The following is a 26,882-nucleotide window of genomic DNA, read 5'->3' as shown; positions in this document are numbered from 1 at the left end:
TTACAGCCCAAGGCTGACTCTCCCTACACCCAACACTCGATTTCCTATTCCCTTTTCTCAACCTCCCAAATAAAGTGGCTGAACAGCTTCTGATAGGCTCCTTTTGCGCCTGTTCTAAGGCAGTGAAAAACCTCACATTTGTGTGTATCCATTTGTTCTGTGGAGTTACTATATAGGCAACTGGCATTTGCGCATCAGCAGATGCTTATTAAATTCATCTTCTGGCCTTGCCTCTAGATTTATAGACTTATAGTCAAAAGGACCTAGGCAGGAGGAACCATTCTCCTGGAGGATCTTTGGTTCACTGAGATACTCGCCTACGCTACCTAGCGCCTGGCTGTAACCATACCCTAAGGCCAGATATTAAGAGCTACCAGCCAAATACCTATAGCTAGCAACTGACGAGACCCTAAACCAGATTCTTAAAAGAGCAACACCCAACTGCTAGAGAAACGTGGGGTTAGCCGTAAGCGCGAGACTCTGGAACTTCCGGGTTGCTAAAGGGCTCTCCTTGGAGCTCAGCAGGTGGGAACCACTCGCTAAGCCCCTCGGGAGGCGGCGCCGTGGGCCGTGGCCCCTTTAAGGGCGACGTCCTGTGCGCGAGGCTGAACTGAAGGTCGGAGCGTTCTCCAGGCCGGGGAGGCTCGAGGGCGCCTAGCGGGAGACATGCAGGCTGGTCGTTGGCTGGTCCCGGGGCTGTCCCTGGCCCTCGGGGCTGGGCTGGGGGCGGGAGCCGTGGCCTGGTTGAACAGGAAAGCCAGCCCGGGAGTGGGAGGGCTCTGGAGCCGGCTCCCCGTGCTGCCGGTGGCGGCGGCGGCGGCGGGGCCCGTGGTGCCCGCGGGGGGCCCGGGCGAGCTCGCCAAGTACGGACTGCCGGGGCTGGCGCAGCTCAAGAGCCGCGAGTCCTACGTGCTGTGCTACGACCCGCGCAGCCGGAGCGCCCTGTGGGTCATTGAGCAGCTGAAGCCTGATCGGCTGCGGGGCCCCGGCGACCGCCAGACCTGCGACTTCCAGGAGGATGACTCGGTGCACGTGTACCATCGGGCCACCAACGCCGACTACCGGAGCAGCGGCTTCGACCGCGGCCACTTGGCAGCCGCAGCCAACCACCGCTGGAGCCAGAAGGCCATGAACGACACCTTCTACCTGAGCAACGTGGCGCCGCAGGTCAGCGCCGAGAGCCCGGGGCCCCGCGTCTGCCCAGCCGGCCTTTTGTGCAGCTGGGGAAGCTGAGGCCCGGGGGAGAGGGGAGGAGGCTTGCCCAGGGGCACCAGTTAGCTGTCAGGTCTAGAATCTAGGCATCCCAAGTCCCGGCATACGGGCGGGCCCTTACCTCGAACCCTTATCAGTGAACCCGTTTTTCCTACGGTTTGCCCCTTGGTGGAACGGGAGGAGTCCAAGTATGGCGCGGTGTAGATGAATCCGGGATTGCTTTAAGATTATAGCATGTAGAGGTGGAAGGACTCACCTTACTGCACTGAGGTTGTGCTTGCAGGTGTGAGTCGGTCAATTAGCATTTATTAAATACCTTTTGTAATAGGTGTGTGTCAGGTTTTGTGTTAAACTCTAGGAATACAAAGAACGGCTAAAGACAAATCCTTGCTCTCTAGGAGTTCAAAGTCAGCATGCAAGCCGCTGCTTACAAACAAGCTATATACGAGATAATACAGTATGTCTGCAAAATGTAAATATTTACAGTGGTGTTCCCCAGTTTTACTTGGAGACTTTGTGTTGTCTTTTTTCTTCCCATAGCCTTGAGTCCCTCTTTCCCACAGCTAAATGCCATGGCTGATCATATCTAGTGCCTAGGACTAGAAGAGAGGATGTGCCTGTCTTGTGAGCTCAGGAGAGGGGGTGGTGAGTACTGAAATTATAGGACATTCCGACTTGGCTCCCCCTTTCTGTTTTTTCTTTTAGGTCCCCCACCTAAACCAGAATGCCTGGAACAATTTGGAAAAGTATTGCAGAAGCTTGACCCGAACTTATCACAATGTCTATGTCTGCACTGGTCCTCTCTTCCTACCCAGGTGAGCTCCCTGGAGAAAGGAGGAGGGGGCTTCCTAGCCAGGGAAGCCCAAGGGGGCTTGGTCTCAAGGAAAGGAGAGATCCTGACCCTTTGCACCTAGCCCCTGCTCCCCTCCTCCATCTTCTTGATGCTAAACTTTCACCTCACCTTAGTACGTCCAACCATCAAGTGTTGACCTCAGCTAGTCCACACCAGGGAGAGACTGAATTATAAATACTGTCACCTGCCCTCTCTAAGTCTGCAGGTAGGTACACTGGGGATACTTTTCTGGTCAGTCCTGTAGAATGCCCAGATGGAGGCGCTGCTTGTAGGGAATGCCAGATTCTGCTGTGGGTGTGAACTTAGTCATATCATCTCCAAAGCTTCACCCACACATGCACAGATGGTTACACCCTCAATTTCACCATTGCTCATAAATGTTCCAAATTCAGGATCAAGAATTCAGAAGCCCTCTTCTCCTCTCTCTCTTTCTCTTTCTGTCTCTCTGATCTTCATCTTAGCTGTGACTTCTAGTCCCTCAGTGTTCAGCCCAATCACCACCCCTCTTCTGCCCCCACTTTCTTACTTGCCCAGTCTTGACCCTGGCATCATGAAGACTCTTTTTTTGTGAGTTCAAATCTAGCCCCTTACTCTTAACTATCTTTGTGACCCTGGCAAATCACTTAATCCTGTTTGTCTTAGTATCTTTGCCAAGAAAACCCCAGATGGATTCATGAAGAGGCTAAAACGACAGAACGACAGTTAACCAGTTGAAGCTTGACACTGTTCTCTCCAGTCCCTTGTCCCATATGATGTTCATGCCTTAACCATATCCCAGCCTGACGTTACTTCCTCTTCCACCTCCCATTGTACTCATTTGTTGCTGAACAGGGAGTCACAGCTATTCTGAGCCCACTATGAATTTGTTATTGGATCTCAAACGGGTCCTCAAAACTTAAAAGGCATTCCTTTTACTATTCCCTAAATTGCATTCCCCATGGAAGTTGTTCCAGACCTTTTAATACCCCTCCTCTTCCAATTTATTCAGTCTCAGCTGTCTTCTCCTCTTCTTTATATTTTAAAATCCTTTGTCATCTCTCCCCTTGGTTGAAGCCTCTGATGAAGTGGTGCTTCTGGAAAAGACCAACTCTGATATTTTCACCTTTGATTCAATTTCTTTCTGTCTCCTCCAGTAGCTTTTCCCCACACTCATATTTTCTGTCTGTAATCTTCAATCTCTTCCGATTTATTGACTCCTTCTCTGCTGCCTACAAATGGACAGCATCTCCCCCATCTTTCGGAATACTTTTGGCCCTACCATTCTTCACCAAACTGTCAGACTATTTATCTCCTCTCTTTCTCAGCCAAAGTCTGGAAAAAGTTGTCTATACTTTTTCCATTTCCTCTTTTTAACTCCTTGTAATCTGGCTACTGACCTTACCTTTCATATGAAAACCCTCTCACCAAATTACCAGTGATCTCTCTAGATTGCCAAATGAAGAACTTTTTCTTGGTCTTGCTTCTTCTCCTGATCTCTGTGACATTTGACACTGTTGATTACTGTCTCCCCTGGGTTTTTGTGACTCTTATCTTTTCTGGTTTTTCTACCTGTATGTATGTTTCACAGTCTGCTTTGCTAGGTCACCATCCATGTCTTCCCTCAGACTGTGGGTATAAGCCAGGTGTCTATCCTGAGAAACCAAATACTTCTTATATCTTCTTAGCTCTATGGAGGGCACCACTATCCTTCCAGTCACCCTCGTACAAAACCTCAAAGTCTTCCCAATTTCACCTCTACAAAATTTGAGGCAGCTAGGTGGCATAGTGGATAGAGTGCTGGACTTGGACAGAAAGACCTGAGTCAGAATCCTGCCTTAGACATCTACTAACTGTATGAACCTGGGCAAGTCACTTAACCTCTCTTAGCCTCAGTTTCCTCATCTGTAAAGTTGAAATAATAATAATACCTGCTTCCCGGGGTGGTTGTAAGGATCAAATGCTGTAAGACATGTACAATATTTGTAAACCTTTAAAGTACCTTCTTCTCTCTACTCACAAGGCTGCCACTTTAGTTCAGGGTGCCATCTGGATCCTGTCACCTGGATTATTTTAGTATCCTCCTGATCAGTCTCTCTCCCCTGCAGTCCATCCTCCCCACAGCTTCCAGAGTCATTTCCCAAAAGCCCAGGTATAACCTTGGCACACCATTCCTCCAAAGCCCCATTGGCTCCTCTGGGTTTGCCTTTAGTATCATACTTAGCCTCCTCTGTTTGACCTTCAAAACTCTTCTATCCTGGCTCCATCATACCTTTCCAGCCTTATCACATGTTCTTCTTCCCTTCACATATTCTGTGGTCCAACCAAAGTACCTTCTTGCTGAGGGACTTTCCTTTGTCCTTTCCCAGGCTTTTGCTTTGCACAAGCCTTATCTGTCCCACATACCGGGAATTCACTCTTCCCCTCTCCTGACTTGTAGAATCCTTATTTTCCTTCAAAGCTCAGAGTATCCGTGTAAGCACCATCTTGTTTGTGAGGTCTTTCTTGACTCCCCATCCTGTTACTTTGTCTGTATTTAACCACTTGGTAAGTTGTGGGGGGTGTTCATTGAAAAGGATGACCACCATTTTGCTACAATTCAGAGTCTTTATGGGGGCTAGGGGAAACTTTTGGGGAGAATACATTCTTTTTGCCTTCGCTCCTGAGCTCCAAGCAGTTTGCTTCCTATCTGTACAAAATCAGTATTCACAGTAAAGATATCCTTAACTCTTTTTTTTTTTTTGGAAGGGGAAAGGCAAGGCAATTGGGGTTGACTTGTTCAAGGCGTTAACTCTTTTTTAAACATGTATTATCTTTCCCTCTCACTGTTCCCCACTGCTCCAATATTAAGTAAAAAAAAAAACCCAACCCTTATAACAGATTTGCTTAGTCTAACCAAATAAATTCTGACATTGGCCATATCAAAAAATCATTGTCTCTATGGCAAGCAGTGGGCAGCAGGTTTACTATCTTAAGTCCTCTGGACCTGGGATTGATCAGAATTCCAAAGTCATTTAATTTGTTTTTCTTAATAACATTGTTGTCATTGTATAAATTTGTTCTCTATACCTCAGTCTACATCAATTTATAGATCTTACCAATTTCCTCTGAAACTGTCCATTTCATCATTATGATATGGTGATATCCTATTACATTCATAACCCACAGCTTGTTTAGCCATTCTGCAATAAATGCCCATGCTCTCAATTTTCCACCTTGGGTTACTATGAAGAAATTGTCTATAAATATTTTTGAACATATAAATCCTTTAGGCCTAGTAGTGGTATAAAGTTTAGCAGTTTAGTAACTTTGGGAGCATAGCTACAAACTACTTTTCAGAATGGCCACACCAATTCCCAACTTCATCAACAATGCATGTTAGTGTGTGTTTATTCCTGCAGCCCTGCCAACAGTTATCATTTTCTTCTTTTGTCATCTTTGTCAATCTCATGGGTTTGAGAGGGAGACTCAAAGTTGTTTTGACTTGCCTTTCTTTACTAGTGAGTGGATTTTGAGTATTTTTTCCATAAGATTGTTGATAGTTTGGATTTCTTTCTTTGAAAATTGTCTATTTCCCCCCTCCAAAAAGAAAAAAAAGAAAATTGTCTATATTATTTGACCATTTCTCTATTGGGAAAGGGCTCTTAGTCTTATAAATTTGAACTATTTCCTCATGTATCTTGGATATAAGGCCTTTATCAGAGGAAACTTGCTGTAAAGATTCTTTTTTCAAGTTACCTATTACCATTCAAATTTTAGTTGATTTACATTTGTTTGTGCAAAAAGTTTTCAATTTTATATAATCAAAATTGTCTATTATATCTCCTATTATCCCCTCTGTCCCTTGTTTGGTCATGAACTCTTCCCTTATTAGATTTGAGAGGTAATTTCTTCTTTGCTCCTCTAATTTGCTCATGATATTTTTAATATTTTTATATTTAATTCATATATCAGTTTGGAGTTTATTTTGGCATATGTACAATATAACGTGTTGGCTTATATTTTGGCCACACTGCTTTCTAGTTTTCCCAGCAGTCTTTGTCAGATAGTGAGGTCTTTTCTTGTTAACTGGGATCCTTGCATTTAGTGAACACTTCACTTCTTTGTTCATTTGTTTCAGTATATTGTATACCTAATTTGTTCCACTGGTTGCCTCCCCCCTTTTTTTATAACCAGTACCAAGTGATTTTAATGATTACTGCGTTGAGATTTGATGCTGAGGTCCTCTTTCTCTCAATTTTCTTTCACTATTATCCTTGAGGTTCTTGATAGTTCTTTTATTTGAATTTTTTAATTTTTTTCTAGCTCTATAAGGTAATCCTTTGGTAATTTCATTGCCATGGTACCGAATAAATTAATTTAGGTTAATATTGTCTTTTTATTATATTGACCTGTTCTACCCATGAGCAATTAATATTTCTCCAGTTATTTAGGTTTGTCTTTATTTCTGCAAATAATGTTATAGTTGGATTCATTTAATTCTTGGGAGTATCTGGTAGATATACTTGAGATATTTTTATACCTTCTGTAGGTTTTTTGAATGTGGTTCTCTTTCTAGCTCTTGTTGGGTTGTTTTTTTTTTGGTATGGAATGCTGATTTCTATGATTTATTTTTATATTTTTCAACTTTGCTGAATTTGTTTTAATTAATTTCATTTGACTTTAGGATTTGCTGAGTAAATGTCATCTACAAAAAGTGATGATTTTGTTTTCCTCTTTGCCTATGTTTGCTCCCTTGATTTCTTTCTTGACTTTTTGCTATAACTAGCATTTCTAGGACTGCATTAAGTTGTAGTGGCAGTAATGGGCATCCTTACTTTACTCTTGATCTTATTGAAGCCTTCCCTTACTTAAATCCAATTCATTTGCAAGTCATGACATCACCTGCTTGATGTTATGGTCATCTTCTAGAATGTAGGGTAAATAAGAAAAACAACATTGGAAAGACCTCTAACTTTTCTTCATTACAAAGAATATCTGCTCTTGGTTTTAGATGTTATTTACCAAATTAAGAAAAGATCTATTTTTCTCCCTGTACTTTCTAGCATTTTTAATGGAAACAGGCAGTGAATTTTGTTAAAAGCCTTTCTGGCATATATTATATTATATAATTATAATTATGATATAATTATATGGGTTTTATTATTTATATTACTAACATTGCTTATTATTATTATTTGTAATCTTCCTTATGTTGAACCAACTCAGTATTCCTGGTATAAACACAGTGTGGTCATAGTATATAATATTTTTAATATGTTGTTTTAACTTATTTGCTAATATTTTATTTAAAATTTTTGTATTCCTGTTAATATTTTTTTTTGTAAATATTTTTTCATTTACTTTTAAGTTATCAGCTTTCTTAGCTCACAGTTAGGCAAGATAGTTGCTGCTAATTCCCTTGATTTCCTATTCAGTTGTGAAATTTCCTTTTCTACTTTTGATTTAAATAAATTTTATTTCCCTTTCTCCTTTTTATATTAAATTAGCTATAAAATACCTAGTGCTTGTCTATTTATCAATTCAATATTTTTAAATTTTAAACTTTATTAGTCATTTCCTTTATTTTTATAATTTCTTCTTTTTTGCTGACTTGGATATGTTCTAGCTCAAGTTTTTTAGATTTATTCTTTCTTTCATTGATGAACATATTTAGAGATACAAATTTTCCTCTAAGGAATGCTTTAGCTGCATTCCATGAGTGTTGGTATGTTGTCTGTGATGATTTTCTGTGAAATTTTCTGTTGTTTCTATAATTTGTTCTTTGACCCATCAGTAATTTGGAATTCTGTTATTCTTCAACTAATTTTTCTTTCTTCAAAGACATTGTTTGATATAATTCTTATTGCAATGTGATAGACAAATGATGTTTAGTATTTCTACTTTTCTACATTTTTTGGTGAGGTCTTTTTTTTTTTTTTTGCCTTTTGGAGGGCAATATATGGTCAGCTTTTGTAAAGGGGCCATGCACAGATAAATTATGTAAATTCATTCTATTCCCATTCAGTAATAGCAGAGATTAATGATGACAATAATAACAGTTTAGCATTCAGAACTGTGCTAAGTACCTTACAAATATTATCTAATCTCAGCCTCACAACAACCCTGGGAGGCAGACATTATTATTTCTAATTTTTCCAAAGTTCTGTTCAGGTCCTTAACCTTTTTCCTGTTTATCTTTTGGTTAGATTTGTTTAGTCCTGTAAGTAGTATGTTGAAGTCCACTAGTACCATAATCTTACTATGTATTTCTTTTATTCAGTTAACTTTTCCTCTTAAGTATTTGATGCTTTACTCTTTTGTGTGTATATATTAAAGTGTTGATGTTGATTTGTTATAGTGCTTTTAAACATAACTTTTTATCATGTCCATATTTCATGTAGCATTATCTAAAAACATGATTGTTACTTCTGGGTTTTTTCTGTTTGTTTTTAGTTCAGTTGAAGCAAAATTACTTTCATTCCAGTCCCTCATTTTAACTTTATGTGGACCTTTATGTTTTAAGTGTATTTCCTGTAAACAACTTATTCTTGGATTCTAATTTTTCTAATCCATTCTGCTATCTTCACTTTTCTAGTTGAGTTGGTCCCATTCATGTTCATGATTAGTTGTATATTTCCCTCCACTCTGTCCTCTTGTAATTATTCCTCTTTTTGTATCCACTCCCATTTTTACAAAGAAGAGGAAGTAAAATAAAGAGAGTTTGCCTGACACCTGTGGTCTATAACAGAACTTCTTAAACTTTTTCCACCTGTGACCCTTTACCTGCTTCTTAAAATATGTGGTCACGACCCACAGATTAAGAAGCACTGGCCTATAAAAGGAACGACCTTTTCCTACCCTGCTGCAGTAAGTACTTCTCTTCCCATTTCCCCACCCTTGATCCCAGGGTTTATTCTTTTTTCCTTTCCATTAAATCTTTTCTCCCCCTCTCCTCTGATATTGGAGTTTGTTTTTCTTATGACTGTTCCCTCACTTATGCTCCTCTTCCTTGTTCCTGTCCTCTCCTCTTTTCCCATTGAGATTAATGTATTTCTATACCTTAATCTTTGTGTTTCTGTGTAACCATCTTCTTTTATTCAGTTTAGATGAAAATGAAATCTATGGGATAGCCTTTCTCCTCATTCCTTCATGTTTAAATACTCTTCATCTTATGTTCCTCTATTATGTGGTAGTGATTTTTCCACCCCTACTCCTCCTTTTCCAGAATAGTCCCCTGTCTCTCCCAATTATTTCTTCTTTTGGGACCATTAAAATTGGGGGGGGGGGTGGAACTACACAAGGCCCTTTCTGTCATATTTATCTTTCTCTATATAGTAGGTTCTGAGAAGACAGTTATTTCCTACATAGCTCCAATTGAACATATGTGTATACCTTTCTACATTTCTCTTGGGTCCTATGTTTCTTTATCAGAATGTTTGCCAAGTTCTACTCTTTTCATCCCTAGTGCTTTAAAATCCTCTATTTTATTAAAGATCCATTTTCCCCTCGTGATTATATTTAATTTTGCTTGATTATTTTTGCTATTCAGCCTTCATCTTTTTGCCTTTTGGAATATCATTCCTAGTTCTCTTTATTATGCCAACTGCCAAGTCTTTTGTGAGCCTTACTTTGTCTTCTTGGTATTTTAATACCCTCTTTTTGGCTATCATAGCATTTTTTTCTGACCTGGAAGCTCTGGGTTTTGGCTATGATGTTCTTAGGAGTTTTCATTTTGATGTTTCTTTGAGAAAATAACTGGTAGATTCTCTCTATTTTCCCCCTTGTGTTCTAAAAGTTATAAGTAATTTTCTTTTATAATTCCTTGAAATATAGCACTTTTTTTCCTTTTTGGGGATCATGATTTTTGGATAGCCTGATAATTCTTAAATTATCTTCCCTTGACCCTTTTTCCAAGTAATTTTTTAAAATATTGTATATTCTGGGGCGGCTAGGTGGCTCAGTGAATAGAGCACCGGCCCTGGAGTCAGGAGGATCTGCGTTCAAATCCAGCCTCAGACACTTAACACAAAAAAACTAGCCATATGACCTTGGGCAAGTCACTTAACCCCAGTTGCCCTCCAAAAAATACATATTGTATATTCTTCTCTCTTTTTATTTTGTTTTCATATTTCTTATTGAGTCATTATTTTATGTTTGACCCATTCTAATTTTCAGGCATTCATTTCTTTCTTGGGCAGAATTTTTCATCAGTTCTCTTTGCCATTATTTCTTCACTAGCTATTTTATTTTGTATCTTTATTTCATTTCTTCCACATATTCTATAATCCTTGTGTCTAAAACAAGGATTTTTTTTTTCAGTTGAGTTGGGTTTTACCTCCAGGTTATTTCTCATTCGAAAGTATTTCCTCATAGTATTTTTTTGATGCTTTTTTTGGTTTGTTCATCATAGCAGCCTCAATGTCTAGATTGGGGGAAGCTGTACTTGAGTCAGGTTTTGCTTCTGTACTCCTGAATTTTGCAGGGCCCTTCTGTCCCTTTCTCTTGCTCCAGGGCATGACTTCTGCCTCTCTCTCCCCCCCTCTTCCCCCCTCTCTCTCCCTCTCTCTCCCTCTCTCTCCCTCTCTCCCCCTCTCTCTCCCTCTCTCCTCTCTCTCTCCTCTGCTTTCTCTTTGTCTCTCCCTCTCTCCCTGTGTCTCTGTCTCTCTCCTCTCACCTTGGCTTGTGTCTACTTCAGGTTTTCTGTAGAATTGGTGGGCTCAGTAAAGGACTCTCCAGGTGATTCTCCTTATTCCTCTTTAAAATGGATGCATTTTTCAAGTTTTAATGGGAATATGTGAAGGGGATCTGAGTTCCTGTACATGCTAACATACCGCCATTTCACAATACTGCTACCCATTAACTCTGTTTAAACAATGAGGTAAATGAACGACTTATCACACTTACTCAATATGAAGCAAATGCATAAATTTACAAATCTCAGTTCACCTGGGTCACATTCTCCTATCATTGTACACAGTATCTAAGGGGAAGAGTGGGTGGGTACATGGTAAACCAAGTAGAGAGACTTGAATGAATACAACCTATGTGCTTGGGCAGCTGACAACCCAGGATTGTAGGTCTTTATGTCCCTGGTCTCTTCGTGAACAGTATGCACTAAATGAAGCCAGTTCTCTGTTATATTTGCTCCTTCTGACCTTCACGGTTCTGCTGGGCAAATCCAATTCTCCTTAATTCTCACACTGATGAAACAGTGACAAGCCCTCTTGACTCACAGCCTTACAAGGGCTCTTGGGTGGTGTTACTGTGAACTATAAGCAGCTCCCTTAAGCCAGAGAACTGACAAGCTCTTCTTGCTAGTTCTCTTGGCAATGCAAACAAACCCAGCCAACTCTTCTAATCTGTTTCAGCCTCTACCTTCTTGGCTGTTGTAGCTGCAGAGCCAGTCTTTCCCTTCTGCTTTTCTTTCTCAAACCAAAAGGGAGTAGCCAGAGACTTGTAAGAAGATTCCTTTCTCTCCCAATAGAGGGCTCCCTGGCCTTGACGGCAAAGCAGTCATCAGGCTCCCAGGTATGGCAGCTGAAGCCTTATTTCAGTTGACTGTTCTTGCCAGGTCTTCTCACATTGTAGATTAGAGCCTCTTACTGTTCAACGGTGACTCTTTCCCTTATGAGGTAAAACTCACAAAATACACCTTAGTCTTAGTTTTCACATCAACAGCCCACAGTCTCCAAACAATTGTCTGTCACTTTGTGAAGTTTAACTTGTCAAGTTCTAAAAACAGTTACATGCAAAATGGCCAGTGGCCTCAGTTATTCCTCTGTCCTTAAAGAGGTCCTCTAACTAAGTTCCCTGTCTGGTCTTCTTGTGTCTCTCCTCATATTTAATGGAATGATAACTGCTTCACACATGGATTTTAAAAATTTTTCAAGTTTTTTTCTACCTCTTTCAGTAACCAAATTGTTTTATCACTGAAAGGGTCTATTCTTTATGTCCTTTACATTTTGATTTTAAGTTTTTCTTTTCATAATAGCTCATTTTCTGCCACTTTCATCAACCAAGTGAATCACCTGAAAAAGGGACTACCTAATTTTGTATTTATTTATGTTTGTACATATCGGCTCCCTCAATAAAATGTAAGGTCCTTGAGGGCAGGGACTGTTTTCACTTTTGTCTTTGTATTCTTTGTGATTGGCCCAGTGGCTAGCACATAGTATGTGTTCAATAAATGTTTATCTATTGATCACTGAGTTACCATCAGCCTGCTTCAACTTCCTTGTCTATAAAATAAGGGAATTTGACTTGTGGTAGTACTTGAGAGTGGACAGTATAGAAAGAGGCCTGGAGAAGCAGATGAAGGAAGACAGTGTAGCAGGTGCTGGAGTACCAGGAAGCAGTACTGAGAGCTTCCCTTTACCCCAAAAAAATTCCCACCAAAAAGAATTAAACCTGTACCAGTCCAAATTTTGATGCAAAAATCCAAGCAAAAGTCATGGCAAGTAATTTTTCCAGTCCAGGTGAGCATAAGAGACCAAGAAGTTTGAGGAGACAGGAAGCAGTCTGGCCAGGAATGTGAGCCCTCGAGGAGCACTCCAGCATAGGAAGAAGCTGTGATCCAGAGCAAGAGAATGTCCTAGCAGGGGTGGGGAACCCGCAACCTCAAGGCCACACATGGCCTTCTAGGTCCTTGGGTGTGGCCTTTTGACTGAGTCCAAGTTGTACAGAACAGATTCTTTTATGAAGGGGATTTGTTCTGTGAAGTTTGGATTCAGCCAAAGGGCTGCACTTAAGAACCTGGACCAGGTTCCCCACCCCTGTCCTAGACCCTTAGCAAGGCATAGGAATAGGTGCCAGTTAGAAACTTTGTTGCCTATCCAGTTCACAGAATCACAGATTTAGGACAGACTGCTTTGGGGAACTGGTTCCAGGGTAGAGAGCAGCCATGGGTTCTGATGCAGCTGAGATCCTAGGAGCCAAATGGAGTTTCACTTCCAGCTTCTGGCACTATCTGAAAACTACAGAGGGATAACCAGGACAGAAATTCCAGACCAAAGGGAAACCTGGTTCTGCCCCTCGAAATCAATAGAGTTTTCCAGGTAGATGAGAATGACTGAGTGTTGTAGTAGTCTACTCTTTCTCAGACCCAAATCCAGATCAGGAACTCAGTGCTACAAGGGGGAGGAGGAAGAGAGTTGGGGACAGGGCACACAATCAGACTTTTTCCTGGATCAGACTATTTTGGGAGCACTGAAAGCTTGTAGGGTCCCCAGCCTGAGCTGTACCTGAGATCTTGAAATAACATAACACTTAATAGCCTAAGAAAGCTGCAATAGGATCAGCCCAAAGTGTGTAGAGTCCAGCCCTAATATCGATTTTGAAATCAGTAAGTAGGGTAAGAAGGACCAACCAAAAAAGAATCCCATCATCAACTATTATAGTGACAGGGATACTCAAGGTGCAAACCTAGAAGAGAATTACACCAAAACATCTACAAGCAAAACCTCAAAGAAAAACACAACTTCGGGGAGGCTAGGTGGTGCAATGAATAGAGCACCAGCCTTGGAATCAGGAAGACCTGAGTTCAAATTTGACCTCAGACACTTAATACTTACTAGCCATGTGACCTTGGACAAGTCACTTAACCCCAGTTGCCCTGCCCTCCCCCTTCAAAAAGCAAAAAACACAACTTGGGCCCATGTTCAGTTAGAATCACAAGAAGAAATGAAGCAAGTTTAAAAAAAATGTTAAGTATGTTTAAAATGTTTTTATAAATTAAATGAGAGCTCTAGAGGAAAAAAATTAGGAAATTAGAGTTATAGAAAAACAGAAGCTTTGCATAAGAGGTACAAAACTTTGCTCAAACAACAAACTCCCTAGAAATTAGAATGAATCAAATATAAGTTAATCCCTCTAAAAAAATATTAAAGTCAAAAGACTGGAAAAAAAGAAATGGTATCTCATAACAAGAACAACTGACTTGGGAATCAGATCCAGGAAGGGGGAATAAACCCAAAATCCTTGGACTCCTTGAAAGGCATTACCAAAGAAAGCCTAGACGTTGTATTTCAAGAAATCTTGAAAACAAACAAAAAAAACCGTCCAGATCTCTTAGAACCAGAGAGCAAAGTGGAAATAGAAAAAATGCACTGGTCATTTCCTGAAAGAAACCCCCATATGAAAACTCCCAGGTAACAGTATGGCCAAATCTAGAGATTTCTGCTAGGTTAAAGAAAAAATACTAAAAGCAGCCGGAAAAAAAAAATTCAAATACTGAGGAGCCACAGCAATGATCATAATGAGATTTAGCAACCAGTACTACAAAGGAGTAGAGAGTTTATACTGCCTGTTCCAGAAGACAAAAGATAGAAACTTATAGCCATTGACCTTTAATGAAATAGTGACCTTCCAAGCATTCTGGATAAAAAGACCAGAACTGCTTAGAAACTTTGAAGTTCAAGCACAAGAATTAAGAGTCATAAAAAGGTAAACATGAATAAACAGTCATAAGGCACTAAACAAAGATAAACTTTTATGTTCAAATGTGGGGAGAATATATGTCCCTCATGAATCCCATCATCATCAGGGGTCAAAAAGGGAGCCTAATTAGTCAGTGTGGGAGTGGCTCTGTTATATCTAGATGATCTTAAGAAAAAAGTGGAAAGGGGGGGTGGGCAGCCAGGTGGCTCAGCAAGTAAGAGCACCGGCTCCAGTGTCAGGATGACCTGGGGATCGAATCTGGGCTCAGACACTCAGCACCACACCCAGAAATAACTGGCCGTGTAACCTTGAGCAAGTTACTTAACCCCGATTGCTTAAAAAAAAAAAAAGTGGAAAGAGAAGAAGAGCAATATAACTAGGAATAGAGTGTTGGGGAAAATTATGTCACATAATCAGAGTGCACAAGTAGAGGGGTGGGGTGGAATGGAGTAGCTGATGCTTGACCCAAACTTTCGTCTGAACTGATTGACAAAAGAATACATACATATAAATATACACATATACATAGTTGGATGCAGAAATAAAATTCACTCCACAAGGAAATAGGATGGAAAGGAGTAACGGGGGAATTAGAGGGTAGATTAAAGGAGGGATTAGACCTAAGCAAAACAAACTTGTAAGATGTAAAAAATATAGCTCCTTTTTAGTTGGCAAAGAATGTGAATCTAAGAGGGTGTCCATAAATTTGGGAATGGTTAAACAAGTGATGGTATATAAATGTGGTGGAAGACTGTTGTGCTGTAAGAAATGATGAAGGGGATGGTTTTGGAGAAGCCTGGGATGACTTATATGAACAGATGTAGAGTTAACACAATCAAGAGAATAGATTATAGTTTATACTAGGGCAACATAACTTTGAAATAATTAGGGATTCTGCTCAGTGTAATTGTAAATTGTACAATATACAATTACAAAATGTAATTGTGTAAACCACAATTCTAGAAGACTAATGATGAAACATGAGACCCACCTTCTAATAATAGGGGTAAAGGACTGAGTACAGAATGAGACGTTTTTTCAGTATGGCCAATGCAGAAATTTGTTTTTCTTGACCATACCAGTTTGTAACATTTTCTGTTCTTAATTGGGCTGCGGCAAGGGAGGACAACATTGGCATGGGAGGGAAAGAAGGTAGATTTTGCTGATTAATAAAAAAATTTATATGTAATTTTTAAAAACTGATAAAGGGATCCCTGGTTCCTTCTGAAGACATAACCCTATGTGATAGTAATGGCAATTAAAGATTCCCCTGTATTGGCTTGGTTTTCAAATTGATTGTATTAAAACCCAGAGCTTGTTAATCCCACCTGTGGGATGGACTTTTTGATGTGAAAAGAAAGTCCTGACTGGGAGGAGCTGGTGACGTAGATTTGGAGAGACAAGAGAGAGGCGGAAGTTCTTTTTGGAAGCAGCACCTCGTGTAGAGGGAGAGACTAAGAGATTGCTGGTGGCCGCTTTGAATTGCCCTGGACTTTTGAGACCTGCCCCCTGAGCTGCCAAGGACTGAGGAGACATGGCTGTTTTGCTGGTACTTTGTCTGTCTGTTTTGATGTTATTTTGCCAGATTTGTCCACTGGTGAAAGACTGTCCTGTTGAAGAAGTCCTGGAACCTGGCATTTGGTTAAGAAGGCCTGAGACTGTCCTGCAGACAGAGAGTGAATACTGTCCACTGGTGAGGGACAGTACTGAGAGTGAATACTGTCCACTGGTGAGGGACAGTACTGTTGTTGCAGGGGTCTGGAGACTGTCCGGCAGACAGAATGAATACTGTCCACTGGTGAAGGACAGTGCTGTTGTTGCAGGGGTCTGGGAGCCTTTCTGTTGGTTTAGAAGCCCTGAAGAAGGATTTTCTTGTTGTATGTTTACAGAAATCCTGGGAGAGGGCTTTGCTAATGTGTTCAGGGGTTCTAGGACTGTTCTACAGACAGAGGATAAATTCATGAAGGGACTGGCAATGTATCTTATGGCCTTGCTAAGCCTTGTCTCTCCAGGAACTAAGATTGCTGAGAACTTGCCTCGTGTCAAGATGAAGAAAAGACCTCCATTTGGGTATTAAGTGCTGTGTTTAAACTTGATGTAACTCTGGGGTAGATTCAATTGTGATCCAGGGGTGGGGAACTTTTGACCTTTTTGTGTTCTATGGTTGAGCAAATGAATGTATTTTACTTATGTTTGGAAACTAATCTCCATTTGAGAAGAGGGGCTTTGTGGTGGACTTAATTAAGGTATAGCCTAGGGGTGGAGAAGTATTTGGAACAGAGACTTTGTAATTGATTGAATGATTGGAAAGTCCTGGGGTGGGGTAGGCCTTGGAGATGATTTAATCACACTTAGTAAATGCTGTATTTTGAATGATGTCATGTTTTGATCTTCTCTGTTCTGGGTTTGTTACTGAATAAAATGGAGAGCACCTATGCTGGTATTTTGAACCTGGGAAGTTGCCTTTCCTTGGCATTACATTACACCCTACTAGCTTACAGCTGTCATTAACTAAAGCTCCTGTTGGGTCATTACCAAAGTAACTAGCCTTGGCTTCCATCATTAGCTCACACCCATATTCTGGGACCTTTGCTGTTTCCCCTTGTCCATTGTCCTCAGCCTTAACTTCAGTTTTGTATTTGATTTTAGTTATTCAACTATCCCTTCCCCAAGTTCTCTAGTGTCTCATTGTGGCATGGAGGGGACTCCCATCATCTGAAAACCTGTAATGATAATATATAACATTTATATAGCACTTCAAGGTTTGCAGAATGCTTTGCATGCATGAACACATTTAGGCATCACAACTACTTTTAGGGTAGCTACTATTATCCCCATTTTACAGAGGAGGAAACTAAGGCTGAAGAAGGCTAGGTGGCTTGCCCAATATAACATAGCTGGCAAGTGTATGAGACTGGATTCAAACTCAGATCTGTCTTGACTTTAAAGTCCAGTGCTTTATCTACTATGCCTGATATCTACCATGGGAGTGCGAATTCTGAGAGACCTTGCCAAGCTAGCAGGACTTATGTATTAGCACCATTCTAGCAAAGTATAGAAAAACACTTCCCTAGAAGACTGACAGGCCAGTGGTAACATTTTTTTGGCCGTGACAATTCATGAATATTGTCTCCTGCAGAACGGATTAGTTACGATCTGTGTCCAAGAAGAAGACGACCTGCACTAGAGAAATCTTGGCTTCCTTGTCTATTCGTGCTTTAGGTGGATGGGGCTAGATGATCCCTGATTTCTTTTCTAAGTCAAGCTTTGGTTCTTCTGTGATGCGTGTTTCCTACCTTATCTAGACAGTCTCTGGCCACCTGCAGCTCCACAGAAGCTGCCTCTCCTGGGCCTGTCCAGGAGGGCTTCCCTCACATTGTAGGCATTGTCTCTGGCCACCTGCAACCCCACAGCAGTCACCTTCCCCCCGCTTGGGCACCACACTCCCATCCCCAAGCTTTCCAGCTCCCATTGCTTCCCGAGGCTCTGGGACTTCACCTTCAGACCAAGCTCCTATATAGATCATGGTAACCTGCTTGAATTCATTTTGCAGTGATTGACATATACCTATGAGGTAATGTTTGTAAAGCACTTAGCGCAGTTCCTGGTGTATAGTAGGTGCCATATAAATGCTTATTCCCTGTCCTCTTCCTCACCCCAGTGATTCTGAACCCCCAGCTGCCATTGCTCAAACCCCATTCTTGGTTTCCTGCTGACTGCTTCTTTATTCCCATTCCACTCAATGTAACCACTCTAAAGCTACCCCACAATTCCACGGTGCTCTCTGGAATGCCTTCTCCACAGGTAACAAGCCAGCTTTCGTCTTAAACCTCTTCCACTCTTGCTGCTTCCACCTTCTTGCTCTCACTGAGCCCTGGCTCCGCCCTGATGACACAACTTCCCTGGCCACCTACTAATCATGGTGGGGAAATTGGAATACTCTTGCCCCCCACTGCCACTTCCAGACTCTCCTACCACCATGATTAAGTAACCTCTCCTCTTTTGAAGTTCATTCAATCCATATTCATCAACTAGTCGCCATCTACTGGCCTCCAAGACAGTTTTTATTTCCTTTCTCAATACCTAATAGTGTTTCTCTCTTCTTAACTCCTGTTCTCATATTCAGCATATATATTGACACTTTCTCAAACACCTTAACCTCCTACTCCTATGTCCCACTTCCACTATACAAAGAGGATTATATCATTGATCTTTTCATTACCCACAAAAGCATCATTTCCACATTCACTAACTCTAAAATTCCCATAATCTGTTGTTGTTCCACCTCTTCCTTGCAATTTCAAAACCTTTTCTTCATTCTTTTTCCCCTTCCTTCCTTCATCAGGGTTAAGTGACTTGCCCAGAGTCACACAAATAGGAAGTATCTGGGGGCCATATGGGTCCTCCTGGTTCCAGGGCCAGTGCCCTATCCACCGTGCCACCTGACTGCCTCTTACCATGCCCTCTAATCTCTCTGCCCATCAGTTTCCCAAGCCATCAGTCCTGCATGGCTGCACTCCCCTCCCCATCCCATCGTGACCTCTTGGTGAACCAGTTCAGCTGCACAAGGGCCTCTTCTCTTGAGTTCCTTGCCCTCTCCAGCTCTTGAAGGTCTTGTCCTGGCAAGCCTCGGCCTTGGATTATTCTCACCATCACCTGTAAAAGGATCCTCTCTCCTGAATTTTGCTATTTATCATTGCTGAAGGTACCACCATCCTTCCATCATCCAATCTTGCAGCCTTGCATCCTCAACTCACTTACCCACCACATTCAATTATTTGCCAAGTCCTATTGTTTTTACCTTTACAACATCTCTATATGTGCCCCCTTCTCTCCTTTGACAAGGCCATTGCCATTATCATGGTGTAGGCGCTTATCTCCCCCTGAGCTATTGCAACAGCCTGCTCATTGGTCTCTTACTTCATTCTGTCCTTTACTCAGCTCTCAAATTACTCTTCTGCAAGTGCAAGTCTGATCCTATCAAGTCCTGCCCCACCCCCACCCCCCATTCAGTCAACACCAGCAGTTCCCTTTTACCTCCAGGATGAAAGATAAAATCTTCTGTTTGGCTTCTGTAATTGTTCCCTTCCTACATTTCCAGTCTTCTTACACCCTACAGCCCACCATGGACCCTGCTTTCCAGTGACATCGGTCTCCTTGTTCCTCCCACAAGACATTTCATCTCCTGATTCTGCTTTCACTGACTGGCACTCATGGCTGGAATCTCCCTCCCTCCTCACCCCCTCCTCCTGGCCTCCCTGATTTCCTTCAAGTTTCAGATAAAACCTCACTTTCTGCAAGAAACTTTTCCCAGTCCTCCTTAATTTTGGTGCCTTCCCTCTGAAATTATCTAATTTACCCTCTGTGTGTGTTTGTGTTGTATGTATATATATATATATATACACACACACACACACACATATATAGACATATATACATACACACATATATATCTATATCATGTTTGTACATAGTTGTTTGCATGTCTTATCTGTTAGACTGAGCTCCCTGAGGGCAGGGAGTGTCTTTTGCCCTTTTTTGTGTCCCCAGTGCCCAGCACACGGTAAAGATTTGATTAATGCTTGTTGACTTAGCTACACTGTAAGCTTTGAGGGCAGGGACCTGGGCCTACTGGGGCCATTATTGTAACACTAATGGATGTCTATTGATCTTGGTCCATTGCTTTTCCCTGTCTTTTCTGCCCTGTCTAGGAGGGAAGCTGATGGGAAGATGTACGTGAAGTACCAGGTGATTGGCAAGAACAACGTAGCAGTACCCACTCATTTCTTCAAGGTGCTGATCCTGGAGGCTCCTGGGGGCCAGATCGAGCTCCGTTCATATGTGATGCCCAATGCACCTGTGGATGAGAATATTCCATTGGAGCGTTTCCTGGTTCCCATCGAAAGCATAGAGCGGGCCTCTGGGCTACTCTTTGTGCCCAACATTCTCACACGGACGAGCAACCTGAAGGCCATTGCCTCTGGGGCTAAGTGAAGGCATTGAGGGGTAGGGCAAAGGGACACAGCAAGGGGCAGTTCAGTGCAGTGAATAGAGTATTGAACAGGGCAGCTTTGCTGCTTATCACCTCTGTGACTTTGAGAAATTCATTTCCCCATCTGTAAAATGCCAGAATTCCTAGGGCTGGTAGATACCTGAACGTTCCTTTTTTATTCTTGGGCATCTTTGGGGGTGAGAGGTTATTACCTTCTTGGCTAGAAGTCCACCCTTACCCGTGAGCACCTAGGGCTTGTCCTTGGTCTTGCTTCTGGGGGATAGATCACGTTAGGACTTCTCAGTTCTGTTGAGGGAGGTCTGTCTTCCCTAGAACTGTTTTAGGAGGTTCATAGGCACCTAATACTGTGGTAGGGAAGTGTCAGGGCCTGTGGTTTGTATTTTGTTGAGCCTACCTTTCATAGGCTAGAGGGGCACTCCCTTACCCCTTGAAATAGGGTTTCATCTTTGTAATAAAGAAGGGGTTTGCTGCTGCTCTTTGGTTGTGACCTGTGGCCTACTAGATATGGAGAGTGGGCATACAGTACTTAGGTAGGAGATAATCAGAAAATCACAAGGATTCTACAACTTGTTGGAGTCAGCCAGTGCATTGGGCACCTTCATCACACCTATAAAGACTGCTTTGTTTCCATCCCCACTGCCCACTATCTCTAGGTCTTTTGGCAAAGTTATTTTGCCTTTTTGGGCTTCATCTTCACATCTGAAATGAGGGGGTTGGTAAAGAAATGTAAAAAATTACCATGTTCAAGCCTGCATTGTGGTAAAAATTATATTTCTCTAATCTGTGGCTTCAATGATAGACCAAATTACTAAGAGTATACTTTATGTAATTAGAATAACATTTTATGTGGAGGATATTACCAAGGGAGTACTTTATAGTTTGGCAAAGTAATATAATTCATCTTGAGGAATAAAAGATCAAGAATATCTGGAAAATAATGAAAAATAGCAGGAATGAAGTCGGTTTGGTATTATCGGATCTCAAATTATTAAAGTAGCAATTAACAAATTTGTTGAGCATGGGGTAAAAAATAGAAAATATTATCAATGGAATATATTTGCTAAGCAAGACTCTGGAAAACCATACTGTCCTTCAGTCTTTGATAAACAAAGAATACAAAGTACTGGGGAAAAATCTGGGAAAACTGGTTAGTAGTTTGGTAACAAATAGGTTTAGACCTACCTGTTACATTATAGGCTACAGTACCAAGTAGGTAAATTGGTTAACTAAAAAAGTTGTATTGTTGATAATTTGGGGGAGAAAGAAGAGTAATCCTCCCAGCTCTTAGTAGGGGATGAATTTGTAGCCATCTGTGATGCGGATAATACTATAAAAGATAAAATACACTACTTTGATTACTTGAAGAGCATTTGTAGAGTTTGTAAAAGTCTGAAAATGCAGAATCTACCAAGAACTATACAGTAGGATTAAAAGCCATTCTACAATAGATAAATGGCTTCCCTTTTTTAGGCCATTCCCAGAGTCATTTTTGGGAACCTTCATAAAACTAAGATCATCGGGGTGGCTAGGTGGCAGTGAATAGAACACCAGCCCAGGAGTCAGGAGGACCTGGGTTCAAATGTGGCCTCAGCTGCTCAACACTTAACTAGCCGTGTGACCTTGGCAAGTCACTTTTCCCCCTCCTTTCCAAGTCCCAGTTTCCTTTCCAAAAAAACCCCAAAACCTCATTTACTAGCATTGAAGCATATCCCCAGTATTTTATAGAAATACCTCACCCTGTCCAGAATTTGCACAAAGCCTGAAAAACCTCTGAATGCTTAGATCCAGCTACCATTTGTTTGAAGGATTCCAGAATAAGAATAAGATGTGTTTGGGCTTGGTGAATAATCAGACCCCTGGGGGTAAACATTAAGTCAACTTCTGCTCAAATGCTTCCCATTGTGAAGGGCTTGCTATAGTTTGACAAGTGATTTTACTTTTTATATAAAAAGGATTGTATATGACCATTTCATATTTGAATAGTTATAAATGTTAGTTAAATTGATCTGAAATCTGCCTCTAAATTTCCCACCATTGGTTCTCGGGCTTTTTGGGGGGGAGGGGCAGGGAGGCAGTTGGGGTTAAGTGACTTGCCCAAGGTCACATGGCATTAAATGTCAAATATCTGAGGCCACATTTGAATTCAGGGCTAGTGCTTTACCCACTGCACCACCTAGCTGCCCCAAGTGCTTTCTTAAACTACACAGAACAATATAATTTTGTTCTTTAAGGCCCTTCAGATAAAAACTGTGATGATGGTTATGCCTCTTCAAGGTTAAGCATCCTAATTCCTCCAACCCATGATATTGAGTTCTCTCAGTATGCTGTTCTTCATCTTACAGACAAACTCTAGTTTGTCAGTGTCCCTTTTAAAATATGAGAACGAAGGATAGAGTAACTGGGACTTTTCAGAAGTTCGGCAGCATAGAAAAGACAAAGTCTAGTACCTAGTTAGCAGAAATGGTTAGTTAAAATAGGAAGCTAGTAATTGGTGGGCTTCATCCACCCCATACTCAGGAATAGCCCCACAGTGTCTCCTTCATGGTAGGGGGAGTGGGAGGTTGGGATGGAGTGTGGTATCTCCCACTGAATTTGTCTTAAAAAGTTGATTTGAGGGTTCTGAAACTTGCTCTGAAAGGCCTGCCCCAAACTAAAGACAATATACCAGGTGTTATGATAAAGAACATCACGAATACTTTTCTCTGGGCATTGGATTTGTAATTAAGGTAACAAGAAATCTCAATAAGAGGGGTGGCCAGGTGGCTCAGTGAGTTAAGAGCACTGGCTCCAGTGTCAGGATGACCTGGGGATCAAATCCGGCCTCCGATACTTAGCACCACACCCAGAAACTGGCCGTGTAACCTTGAGCAAGTTACTTAACCCAGATTGCTTGGGGAAAAAAAAAATCTCAATAAGGGTTTTTTTTGTAATTTTTTTTTCTTTCTTTATGAGCAATCGGGGTTAAGTGACTTGCTCAAGGTTACATAGCCAGGTGTTTCTGGGTGTGGTGCTAAGTGTCTGAGCCCAGATTTGATCCCCAGGTCATCCCGACACTGGAGCCGGTGCTCTTACTCACTGAGCCACCTGGCTGCCCCTCAATAAGGTTTTCAATGCCATTTTGCTGAGCTAATTATACATTGTGAAAATTTTCTCACATGAACTACTTATCAAGTAACACTGTCCAACCTGATCAATAAATCAGTAAATATCAGCCCAGCCCGCTAGTCCTGAATTTTCAGTCGCTATCTCTAAACAGCCAGAGTCAATAGATGACCAGATAAAATGTTGAGGGGGACACAGACATCTGAGGAGGACCTGAGAAAGAACTGCCCCTCAGATAAATTCACCAAGAGGACCCGTGGAAAGCCAGAACCCTGATTGAAATAATGATGGCCACCAGGGCATTGTGATCTATCAGTTCCTTTGCATGTGACTTCAGGTTTATGAAGGACATAGCTGATAAATTACAAGTTGAATAAGTATTTGGGGACTATGGGAAGATTATATAAGGACTGCTGGTCATGCCTGACAGTAATGTGGAATTTTTGAGTTTCTTAATTCCAAGATAGGTAATGTAATCCCTACAAGTAGACCCTGATTTAAGGTGAAAAGCATGAGAACACAGGAAGGGAAAGAAAGGATAGATGACCAGATGAATGTAGAGGCAGGAAAGGAGACTGACTAAATACAAGAGTAGCTGACAGGAACTGATCAAAACTGGTGGGCAGGGTCTGTAGCTGTTTTATTGGTGGAGAAACAGTGCTATGCTGAAAGCTGATTGCTGGAGAAAGACAAGATTGCCCTGGAACTCCTTTTAGCCTGTGAGATGGAAAACTTTTTAGGGGTTTAACTGGTCCAGGGGTAGGGAGCCTGTGGCCTCGAGGGTGCCTTTGAGGACCTAGAGGGCCACATATTGCCTCAAGGCTGCAGGTTTCCGCCGTCCCAGCCTGTACTCTCTGGTTTTGGAGGGAGGGAATAGAGGGAGAAAGACAAGCTGTACATCCGCTTTGCTATGAGATTTGGCTTTTTGCTAAGAGCTGATTGGATAAAACAGGATCCCCTGCTATTAGAAGAGCTGGGTGGAGAAAGCTGCATCGCCCTCTATCTACAGCTTGAGAGGAAAAATCTTAGAACAGATCTATCAGAGCTTTGCAGTTTTCTGGCCTTGGGGAACTGCTTTTGGCAGAAAGAATGTGACACTTTCTTAGTGCCTGTCAAGTAAGGCTGTATGCTTGAAGAGCTTGTCACTGTTTCCATGGTTGGGAGAACAGAGAAGCAGTTTTGATGAGCAAGAGACCTTTGAAGACCAGAATCGGTGCAGGTAGCAGGCAAGTAATTTTACCCCCGTGGTGTAGAGAATATCTTCTCTAGAGACCAATGAAATCAGCACTTGCCTTCCAGACTCATGCATTGCACTAATCACATGGGTCTCCCTACTCATACACTTCCCTGCTAAAGTTTTTATAAGTATGTGCTCACTCTCTCCATCAAGCACTATGCATTGGTGGGAAAGTGTGGCCCAAGCTTATGGGTGGGTTGCTACATTACAATTTTTTCTGCTCCTGCTTTTATTGAGTAAAATTGATTCTCTTGCTTTCTGTCTAGTAAATGTCCTGATTATGCATGCTTTTGCCTTCCATTGAATATTTTCTGGTTATTCTTGCTTTTGCTTTGTCATTTAGTAAAAAATTTATCTTTAGACTTAATGGTGTCATGAGGTTTGATTTTGTTTAAATTGTAAACTCCATTGTGAGAACTCAAGAATTACAGTGGAGTGTATCCAACACATAAACTAGGGCCATACCTAGCACTGATAATCCAAGTAGTCACTTGGTTACAACTGCCTCCTGATGATACGACCTGTTGAACTGAGTTCAGGTGGAGCAGAGAGAAGCTAGAGAGAATTGAGATCATTGCCATTCCTAGGCAACATAGTGATCTCATCCAGGATTTATTGGGGTGCCTTTGTTTCAGCAGGTATTTATTAATATTATCCACCCAGGACTTACTGGATACCCTAGTGCCAAGGAAATCCCCTAGAGGAATATTTTAATATTTTTAGGGGGCAGCTTTTCAGCATCTTTATAAAGGGAGCATTTATGGGATGCTTATAGGAGCATGAAATTTTTTCTTTTTTTATGAATTTTTTTCAACATTTGCCTTTATGAGAGTTTGAGTTCTAAATTTTTCCCTTCTCCATTGCCTCTCCCCTAGATAGCATGCAATGATCATATTAAACATTTCCACATTAGTCATGTTATGAAAGAAACAGAACAAAAGGGAAAAAAACCACGAGAAAGAAAAAACAAGAAAGAGAAAATAGTAAGCTTCCATCTGTGTTCAGACTCCATAGTTTTTTCTCTGGATATAGATAGCATTTTCCATCATGAGTCTTTTGAAGTTGTCTTAGATCATTTCGTTGCTCAGAAGAGCGAAGTCTAACAAAGTTGTCCATCACGGTGTCGCTGTTACTGTGTACAATGTACTCCTGGTTCTGTTCATTTCACTCAGCATCAGTTCATGTAAGTCTTCCCAGCTTTTTCTGAAGTCTGCCTGCTCATCATTTCTTATGTAACAGTAGTATTCCACCACATTCATATACCACAACTTGTCAGCCATTCTCCAATTGATGGGGTCCCCCTCAATTTCCAGTTCTTTGCCACCACAAAAAGAGTAGCTATATTTTTGTACATGTGAGTCCTCCCTTTTTTATGATAGGATCATGAAATTTAAGGCTGGAAGGCATCTTAGCGGTGAGTCCAACCCTCAGTCATTTTTCACATAAGTAAACTGAGGCACAGAGTTTAAGTTGCCCAGGGTCACACATTTAGGTGGGATCTGAATCTAGATTTCTGACTTATATCCTATTTACCACATCATGCTACCTCTCTTGGACATGAAGGAGGGTTTCATAGGATAAGAAGGCATGGCTTAGTTGTAATTTGCACCAGGAGAGAGTACCTACATTGGGGAGATCACAAATCCACTGAAATATACTTTCCCAAAGCTAATCTTTGCCACCTACTCTAGAACCATTTCTTCCCCCCCCCCCCCATCCCTTACTCTAATTGTTCTGTCTCTGTCAATCCCCTGCAGTCTAGCTCCTGTCCTGAACCTGTCGCTCCAAACCACAGATGACTGACATGAAAGGCCCTCTCCCAGAACTCAAGTTTAAGGAAGAAAGCCTGCTTTGGCTTGGAGGGAATCTGTTACAATGGGGATAAGAAACAATCTGAGGACAGGCTAAGGGTTGTGATGGGGTGGGAGCACAGTTTCTCCTCCCTGCTAAAAGGTCCCCAGGACACCGATCTGGGGAGCCAGGAATTTGCTTGGGACAGGCTATGAAATTCTCCTCTCTCTGGATATGTGGTCCAGATAGATACCATGTTTCCCTGATAATAAGACACTGTC

At 41.6% G+C, this 26,882-nt stretch overlaps 1 protein-coding gene across 1 annotated transcript; it reads left to right on the top strand.

Moving 5' to 3' along the window:
* The first annotated feature begins 339 nt into the window (after positions 1-339).
* On the top strand, positions 340-25,172 carry ENDOG (endonuclease G). The gene is made up of 3 exons (XM_069069436.1): positions 340-1,167; positions 1,918-2,027; positions 20,170-25,172. Exons 1-3 carry the CDS (start codon positions 667-669, stop codon positions 20,450-20,452), a joined length of 894 nt encoding a protein of 297 aa, XP_068925537.1. The 5' UTR covers positions 340-666; the 3' UTR covers positions 20,453-25,172.
* Positions 25,173-26,882: the final 1,710 nt, after the last annotated feature.

Source organism: Petaurus breviceps, unplaced genomic scaffold, assembly GCF_028583685.1.
Source record: "Petaurus breviceps papuanus isolate PSGF00001 unplaced genomic scaffold, PetGlider_PUasm1.0 90779, whole genome shotgun sequence".
Lineage (NCBI taxonomy): Eukaryota > Metazoa > Chordata > Mammalia > Diprotodontia > Petauridae > Petaurus > Petaurus breviceps.
The sequence above is the reverse complement of the archived record's forward strand: the minus strand, read 5'-3'. Positions and strand labels throughout refer to the sequence as shown.